This window comes from Oreochromis aureus, linkage group 17 (assembly GCF_013358895.1).
Source record: "Oreochromis aureus strain Israel breed Guangdong linkage group 17, ZZ_aureus, whole genome shotgun sequence".
NCBI classification, from domain to species: domain Eukaryota; kingdom Metazoa; phylum Chordata; class Actinopteri; order Cichliformes; family Cichlidae; genus Oreochromis; species Oreochromis aureus.
Genome location: NC_052958.1, coordinates 28,355,447 through 28,364,998, shown reverse-complemented (window position 1 = coordinate 28,364,998; position 9,552 = coordinate 28,355,447). Strand labels below are relative to the sequence as shown.

The following is a 9,552-nucleotide window of genomic DNA, read 5'->3' as shown; positions in this document are numbered from 1 at the left end:
TGGACTTGTCGGGAAACTTATTTTTCAAGATTACAATTAGAGTTTTATGGTGCCTTTTGTTATCAGTGAACTCATGACTTTGTCCATCCATCCACACACACACCCACCCATTCATTTTTTACTGCGTACACAGGCTGCAGTCTATGAAGAGACCAGACCTTTCCTCCCCAAATGCAAACTCAAGCTTTTTCAGAGGAATTCCCAACTGAGGCCCACCTCTCCTGGAGCAGGAAGAGGTGGGCCTCAGGTCCAAGTTGGAACATTGCTAATGGAGAAAGGGCTCCATGTGGCCTAAGACGCAGCAGCTAGTCCACCCTCTTCTACACCCACAGCACATGCTTTGTGGATCAGGCCGCAGTCAAAGGGAAATGCACCTTGGCAGTCATATTCTTGGCTGACCACCGACTTCAGACCTAACAATAGTCAGTGTATAATTTCCCAAAACAAATTAAAACAAGAATTTATCGAATTTATCTTAAATGGTTTATCCATATGGCTGCCTATTAATGTTTCTTATTAGGCTGACTCATCGCTGCAGTGGCTTGTTATCTTTTGTTTTGAAGGTCAGAAATTAAGTCTGAGCTGTCAGCTAATGGCTGATTTCAAGACTTCAAAACTAACAGAAAAATAAGGAACAGAGAACCTGTTAACATGACACTTTATGAAAACTGATACTTATTTCAAATTAGAACTATTTTTTCAATACACCATGTTATACACAACCATACAGTAGCTATACTTGGGACACTATCATTGTATTGGAGCCACACAAATGTGATTACTCTTATCCTAAAATTTAGATGTATGCTTTATCTGGACAACTATTAAATACAATAATAATTTAAAACTTTAAAATGATCCACTGACTCTACATTACAATCCAATCAAGAGCAGTAAGGCAGTACAGCAATGAAGATGTTCATAACAGGGGCTTCTGTAGTGATGATGAACAATATGGTCTGCATAATAGCTTTGTTCTACTCGCTTAGCCTCTCCTTCAGCCTTACAGTCTCACATGACTTTTAGTAAATGTGACAAGTTGGATTTATTCAGCATTTCGTTATGAGAATATATTAACAAATACTGGTACAATCAAATTTGGGTTGTACCTTAATTGCATCCAAATCCAAAAAGATAGCGTTATTTGAGTACATGTAAAAACAGAAGTCATGGTCTAATAATATACTGTCAGAATCAATTTTAAGATTAAGCCAATGTTGACTTTTAGCTTACAGAGACTGAAGGTGAGAAAATGTGATTTAAAAAAGGGACAACGTGTTTTTGAGTATGATGAGAAGAGGAGAAAAAACCAAAACAAAAAAAGGAGTTCCATGTTTCCATGTTGGGTATTTATCAAGTTAGAAGTCTAATGAGTAGTTCTTAAAGGCAAATTTGTCCATCACTTTCTGCTCCCTGCTGTTGACTTTCGGCCGAGTTCCCTGGCTCTCTCGGTGGCAGACTCCACAGCACTCATGGTTGACGCCCTCACACCGCCTTGTTCCAGCGTGTGAAGCCCATAGATGGTTGTTCCACCTGGTGTGCAGACTTCCGAGCGAAGTTGAGCTGGATGCTTCCCGGAATCACGTAACAATCTCCCAGCACCCTGCAGCAAATGGCAGCTTTCAAATATTGTATTTGGACACTCAGGAGTCAGAGCTCTGAAGTGAACTGTTGTAAAACAGAAGTGAGCAAACTGTTAAACTGACCAGAACAGTCTGAGAGGCAATGCTGTGGGCTAGAGCGCTTGGCATGCCCATTTTAACAGCTCCTTCTGCCAGAGCTTCAGCAAAAAGATACACCTGCAGAGAAGAATGACATTGATCAGAATAGAACATGAACTCTGTGTTAGATTAGAAAAATCCAAAATTAATTGAAATGTGTGCAAGCTTTTTTCTTTTAAGTCATTTTTTTCTTTTAAGACTCAGGAAAAAGAACAGTTAAAAGAAAACATAAAAAGCCCAAAATTGACATGACATTCATGACCATGATGAGTTTATGTAAACCTCTGAGCACAACTGTGCTCAACTGTGCTCGCAGGAAGCTCAACTTCCAGGTGAGTGCACCAGTGACAGTGAAGAATACCACTGATTATTCACTACCAGGTCGTGTGTCAAATTAGAAGGATACCTAGGCAACTGGAGCCTGGAATATATAAGGAACCGTTATCTTCAAAGCAATGTGTATGGTCTGAGGAATTCATGTTACAACGGTAAACAAGAAGTTACAAAAGCCGCTTTTCCATCAGTACCTACTTTCACCAGTTTTCAATTAGGTCCTAGTACCTGGTACCACGGTTCCAAGCGATCCGAGCAGGCACCAAGATGTCATCAGACTGCATGCCAGTGATTGGCTGGTTAGGAGTGTCACTTGATGAGTCATGAGAGCGTCTCCTTCATGAAAAAATCAAAACCGCCATTTTTGAAACCCAGCAACGGGTTAAATGGCTACCAAAAACAATGCTGTGTTCCCAGAGTCTGACGAAAAGCCACAGAGCGAGCAGCGGGTATATTCTTGCCTCAACAGCCACCTTTTTTGTAGTGTTCGAGTTGCATACTAATTACGTCATGGCATGCTCGGACACATTGCTATAACAACAACCACACACATTGGGTTGTACTCTGTTGCAATGGAAAACCAGTCGATCCGAGTAAGTACTAATGGAAAAGCGTCTAAAGAATTCAGATAAAACAAATAAACCAACCAAAAGAAATAAAATCTAGGACACTCACAAAGGCTACTCCGCTCCCGCTCAGCCCAGTATGGATGTCAATCCAGGCTTCAGGTCCCTCCTCCACCAAACCACAGCGATGCAACAAGGAGCGAAGTAGTGCGCCGTCTTCCTGTTTTGCGTGTGATCCTCGAGCAAACAGGAGAGCACCTTCCTGAACCAAACACGGTAGATTTGGCATCAGCCGGATGGCAACAGAGTTTTCAGGAAGGAGCTTGAAGTTAAAAGAGAGGACAAATATAGATCAGCATTGAAAGTTACAGCTCACCCTAAAATGAAATTTGTGCATGCACACAAGTACAATTAAATAAAAAGAATAAAAACAAGTAATCTGTAAATATTATTGCAAAGACATACTGAATTCATATTATTTTACCCAAACTTGAGTCAGCATGCTGAACTTCTGAGAAGTCAGCAATTAATAAAATGTAACATTTTTCCACTAAAATAGTGGTCAGGAATGCAACAATTATAATTTGGCATATTAATACAAAAAAAGTGCTCTTTTCCTGCTTTTTCATAAAACATTTTAGTTGAAAATTCAGTGATAAGAACAAGAATCATATTTTAGCATTAAAAATATCCCCTTTATTAATGAGTTTGTACACACTGGTGGATTAACCATTAGAGAACCAAATGATTTTGGTAATTACCTACACTGATAATTTAGGGCAGCTCAGCTGTGGCATAAAGATGTAACTGGGTGATGATCTGATAAATGTAAGCACTGTATATATAATTTGTGTGTGTGTGTGTATATATAGTATTAGTTTCAGGTAGGAACTATTTTCTTTCCATATAACTATACCTTTATTTGGAACCTTTATTTGGAGCAGAAGAAATTGTGCCTCTGCCCATGAAGACAGGCGACTCCCTCTACTCTGATGTTAGCTAGCTGCACTCTTCTATTGGTAGATCGAGGTGGTAGAAAGAAAATACTTGAAAAACTTGAACACAAAACTGCTCACAGAGAGATTTGTGGTATTTGAAATAATGGTTTGTGATTTCCATAAAGAGACACTGCTACAGAGTTATTAAAAATATACAAATTCGGGGAGCTTTGAGCATCTTATACACAAGAAAAGAGAAACATCTCTGCAGCCATCTCAAAAACTCATTCACACCATGACAGTACACAGTAACACACTACAGGCCAAAAGAAGAACACAAATCTGATCCAGTAGTAATCTGTCCCTTAAAAGACACCAGAAACCATGTGGCACTCACCTCCTCTAACGTTGCTAGTGTTACTCCTGCTGCAACAGATACAATCATGTGTCTGTCAGTGACGTGTTGGGCGATCTCGTTGAGAACTAGCGGAACCAGGTGAGGTTTGACTGCGACAAAGACCACATCGGACCCACAAACCACCTCTATGTTGGAGTGAGTTACAGCAATGCCCAGCTCCTAAAAACAAGCCGGAGTAATGTTACTTACCCGAAGCACGAGCTCTGACACAAGCTTACACGAGATCAATTCATGCTGATGGTACACAATTCCTTTATGTTGTTAATTTTTGCAGAAGCATTTACATTTCTAGGAAGATATCCTCCAGTATTACAATTATTTGCTTATGACATGATTACAGTTCATGTTGCTTCCTAAAACTCCGCTGTGATAATACACTCAGTGTTGTTTCAGTGATATTAGCAAGCCAGTGTTTAATGCCATGCAAAGTACTGTTTGAGAGTTTAGAAGAGACTGGGTCAATAAAAAAAATTATTTGGATATAATCCAATAATCTATTGAGCAACTTTGTACTGTTGGGTGAGAGAAACAAAGTTGCAAAAAGAAAGTTTTAGAAAATTATTTTTCATTCTCGGGTGAGAAAAGTGTAAAACACCCATCACAGTCACCATAAAAATATGCTTTTGGAAAAAGAAAAGAAAACAAAAAAAACCCTAAAGTGGTCTGAAGAGTCATTAAACCCAACAACAGTTTGCTGACTCATTTTTGGGGAAAAATTCAGCAGACTGAAGCTTAATGATCACTGCTGTGAGAGACAGAAAGGTTAGGCCCCAAATCTAAAGTGGTATACATTTCATTCCATTTTCAAGCAGTATAAGAATATATAAATAAATAAACAGCCAGAAGATCTCCCATGTCAGCTTTAGTGAGAACTGAAAAAACGATTGGGGTCTGTGAAAAATTTTAATACCCTTTCATAAAACCCAGTACAGTGGTTTTACACCGGGCTTGAGAAATCTAACACTTCCTTGTTTTATAAAATCTAAACTAAACTTTGATGCACTGATCTATTGATGCAAGCTAAAGGATGAGGGCCCTATTCTAGGAACTGACTTAAAACATGATCTCTGACTTCATTAACACTGAGATCGATAAATGGACTCTGATCAGGACGTGCTTTAATGATTCTTAATGGAAACTTTGACGAGAAACCTTTAGGTGGATCTGGTTCTGGTTGACCCATTGAGACCATTTAAGGTGATTTTCAGTAGAAAATACACCGAGTTCAGATTCTGAATTTCAGGCATTGTACCTATATGAAGAAATGACCGTGGATGTCAGTCAGTTGTTTTAGGTGCAGCAGGAGGGAAGAGAAAGAAACTCAGACCAGGTTAAGTTCAGAGTTTACCAATTGACTGACTCAAAGTTTAAGTTAACCTTCTTTCTGGAACAGAAAAGCCAGAATTTTCCTCATCTCAGAGTTAAAAAATTCAGTTGTTAGATAAACCTGATTCCCAGAATAGGGGCCATGTCTACGAAAAGGTAAAAATGTTACAAATAAGTACGCTGCTTAAAAATAACTGGCGGCTTCACTACAGTTTTAGACATAACTGTAAAGTGATCTTCACCATAACTACTTACTTCAATGCAAAATGATGCACACTGAGAACTTAAATGATAGAACAATAAACAAGTTGGAAACCCCCCCCCCCCACAATACCTGAAAGCGTCCCAGATTCCTTGAGGATGGTGCACTAACTTTGACGTTTGCAGGAAGGACATTTCCTACAAAGAGAACATTTATTAAATACTAATGTGTCCTTCATTCAAGTCTTCCTCACTGCTTCAGTTCTCTCTACACTCACCAGATAAGATGCCTTTGGCGATGCCAAACGCCATGTTCCCTGCACCGATAAAGCCAATCTTAAGCTGAGAGTCCATCTCTGGGTCCATCTTGATCTGAAATCAAAGCAGGCAGCAGGTTACAGCAGGAACATTGAGATAACATGATGCCAGTGATTAAAAATCAGTTGAGAAGTAAACAACAATACCATGATGACACATTTTCCACTGCAACAAGGGTTTCACACATTGCTGTTTGAAGATATTAAACTGCGTACATTTTACAGACCAAAAAAAAACCTCAGGGAATCAACCCGGACAAGAATCAGTACTAAAAACGTCACGGCTCCAAAGACGATCAATTTGTGTTTAAAAAGAACTTTGTGTCCATGTATATGAGAAACCCGATTACTATGAGAAATCAAGTTAAGGCAAAAAAACAAAACAAAAACAAAACCCCCACACATATGATAAATCCTAGTTGACAGGTGGTCAGTAATCAGTTTCCCCTCCCTCCTCCAGTAAATGCTCCCACAGCCTAGTTTCCCTGTCATAGGTCATTACGAAACGGCATCCTTTATCCAGTTCTGGGTTTGCAGGACATAAAAGGCGTAAATACAGAAACCAGTCAGTGTGCACATCCGATTTCTCTCATGTTTAGACTGCAGCCTGTTTCACTGTATGTGGTCAATGAGCAACCGAGTATTGTTGGTTTGACTGAACCTAGAAACACGTGACTCACACTCAACTGTTATTCTCCCAATTAAACAAAGACAGTCAATAGAAGCGTACATGAAAATATGACTAAACCCCACTAAAGATGCAGCGGAAAAAGTAACAGTGGTGTTTGGACACATGTTGCAGAGACAATAATTTAAAGTGTCCGTTGGGGTACACCTGGATTAAAATAGAATTAAAATTGTTGAGTTTTTGTTGATCAATATTATAGTGATTTGGGAGATGGGGGTTTTGTGGTGTCATTAGTGTTGTACATGTTTCTACACAACATCACACCTACTAATCCAGGATTCTGAATGACCCTTGTAATGGAAACACTTTAATAGGAAGCAGTGTATGTATGTAAAAATTGGAATTTGACTATGTTGATACTGCAGGCTTTTCCTATGTTTTCTGTTTATAAAATGAGTCGAGACAGTTACTTATCTGACAGAATATTAGAAACCCCTTATTTCAGCAACTGAGAAAGTCACTCGGACATTACAGTCTTAATGAATATAGAACTGATTGCAGGACTGGTATACTGTATTTAAACTAAAAAAAGTGAGCTACACCTAATATCAGTGTATACTGTAATATTGTAATCCAGATGTATTAAAAAAAAAAAGAGGCAGATAATGACAGCATGTAGCATGATCTACTGACTACTATGGCATATTTGGGCCATTTTAAGTTTAATTATGGAGCCAGAGAAAGGGTGTGTTTTCTTGCAAATTTAGTTGTAGTCTGAATTTTTCATAACAAACATACAAGTTCAATATTGGAGTGCATCTGTTTTTGTTTTTTCGTTTTTATTTTAAATCTTTTTCTTCCCATTTTAAATTTAACACTTTAATATTTGAATCTACAGTAATGTGCAAACATCTTGAGTCACCCATCACTACTTTATCTTTTGCTTCCAAAGACCCACCCTGCATGTGTGATGCTTTGGGCTCTTCGGTTTCATCTACTGATCACTGAAGGCTCATCAGAAATTGTCTCTGTGGAAGACTGTTTGCCATTGTTAAGGAAGGGAAACCAGGATAAAAGGCTGAGGTATCCAAATTAAACAAGAACTAGATTGAAAATCAGAGGCTCAGGTCTTATGAACTGATGAATCTAAATGTGAAAGGAAAGAGGTACAAGAGTGAGTGTCTACAGCTATCTGTAAAACATGGTGGAGGTTCTGTCACGGTTTAGGGCTGCATTTCAGCCAGTGGCGTTTTTGGTCTTGCCAAAACTGCCATAATACCATCAGATTGTGATCCACCATGCAATACTATCCAGAAACCTGACTGGCAGCGGCATCATTTTTCAACAGGTCAAACGCCCAGACACACTGCCAATGCAGTAAAAGCATAACCGGATAATGGAAAAAAAACACAGTGGCACATGATCAGTCATGGACTGATCTCCCCAGGACTTCAACATTACTGAAGCAGTGTGGGATCATCTTAACTGAGAATGTAGCAAAAAGCAGCAAACATGTCATTCGAGAAGCCTGGATAACTATTCTTGAGGACAAAGAAATTACAAGAATGTTGGCCTAAGAGGGTTAAAGGCAGTCAAACCAAATATTGACTGGTTAGAGCTTGTTAGAATTGTACAAACTTTTTGCTTTATATTCTGTATTTTCATGCAGGCATTGATTTCTCAATAATTCACCACACCCATTTCACATTTTCCATAGCAAAATAACGAAATGAGAGGCAGCTCAAGACTTTTGCACATTACTGTATCCCGGTTCTCTCCTTCTAAATTTAGGGCTTTATACTGCCAGAATATTTTAACGTCTTCCCTTTTGAAAGTTGCATAAAGTTATCGCTTTAAATTAGGATATCCGGCACATTTACTTTCCGAAATTCTGAATTTCCAAGGAATAAATTCCCGTCTTCCCAGGCGCCATATTTCAGTTAATACCTACAATGGCCCTCCTACGCCATCGTAAATTACACACGACACCGCCTCCACGGTTATCACCCCTACAATTAAATCCAGGTTCTGGGTGGTATTGTCCGGGCAGGGCTGCGGCCAGTGTAGTACTGATGCTTCGCCATCTGACTCTTCTGTCACCTCGTCGTTTCTGTCAGAGTTAACCCCGGGTCCCACCAGAGGGTGTCTGGACTCCATAATAGCGACCATCGTCTTTTCATAGCGCCACCAGCCCTGTATTTTAGTTGGGGCCGGGGAGTCGGGCTCTCGCTTGCACTTGTAGTATGCGCTTTTGAGAAGTTTCCAGCGAAACTTTAATTGGTCCACGGATCTGTGATAACCAGCCGCTGTCATTCTCCTGTGTGCCACTTTGAACAGTTTGTTATTCCTCACTTTCCTTCCGTCTAAGCACTTCTTCATGTCCAGCTCCTTGAGAATTTCCAGAAACAACTCAGTTTCCTTCACGTCCCAATTCTGCTTCTTGATGCCAGAATCGTCCATTGTTTTAGCAACGCTGTCTCATGAAAACCCACACGAACTAATGTTCACACGGCTAGGTTGCTAATAGGTGCTAGCATGCCTGCTGTAGCAGGAGCTGTTGTGATGTTGCTAGTTTAAAATCTTTCAGCAGTATTTAGCACGGAGTCTTCAAAACCGTATCAATAAAGTATTACAATTCTGCGTTTTAAACCCTCTAAAACTGAAAAAAGACCCGCTCATGCATCTGACTAGGAATAGCTTGAAAATAATCCAGGAGAGATGAGATTAGAAATACAATGCACGTGTTTCTTGTTGACTGGACAACCATAAAGTAACACGGAGTGACACAAACACGATGGCGTGAACAAAACCGGTAACGCTGGCGGTAGGACATCTATTCACCTGATTTGTGTTCAGATTTGCTGATATCCGGCGTTTTGGCAACCGCAAACAGAAGTTAAATTTAAACCGTGGATGCACCCAGAGCATCCACAGAGCCAACCAGCTGACTCTAGCTCCACTGTTGGTTCGTTTGGTTTTCACTTCACTGTCGCTGCTGTTCCAGGTGGGCGGCGGCGCTCAGCATCCTCTGCGAAACATTCCGGCAATACCGTTTTTTTCTCGCCGTGCACAGGACGTTTCAACCGTGAAATAAATGAAACGCA

At 39.9% G+C, this 9,552-nt stretch overlaps 1 protein-coding gene across 2 annotated transcripts; it reads right to left on the bottom strand.

Annotated features, from left to right (window-relative positions):
- Window positions 1-641: 641 nt before the first annotated feature.
- Window positions 642-9,526, bottom strand: pycr3 (pyrroline-5-carboxylate reductase 3). 2 transcript variants are annotated; one of them, XM_031752793.2, is made up of 7 exons: window positions 9,290-9,526; window positions 5,782-5,875; window positions 5,637-5,701; window positions 3,956-4,135; window positions 2,730-2,942; window positions 1,707-1,799; window positions 642-1,603 (listed from the first exon to the last, which is right to left on the bottom strand). In XM_031752793.2, exons 1-7 carry the CDS (start codon window positions 9,374-9,376, stop codon window positions 1,400-1,402), a joined length of 936 nt encoding a protein of 311 aa, XP_031608653.1. In that variant the 5' UTR covers window positions 9,377-9,526; the 3' UTR covers window positions 642-1,399. The 2 variants fall into 2 exon arrangements, with proteins under 2 accessions (XP_031608653.1, XP_031608652.1); XM_031752792.2 differs by lacking the exon at window positions 9,290-9,526 and adding an exon at window positions 8,462-9,206.
- Window positions 9,527-9,552: the final 26 nt, after the last annotated feature.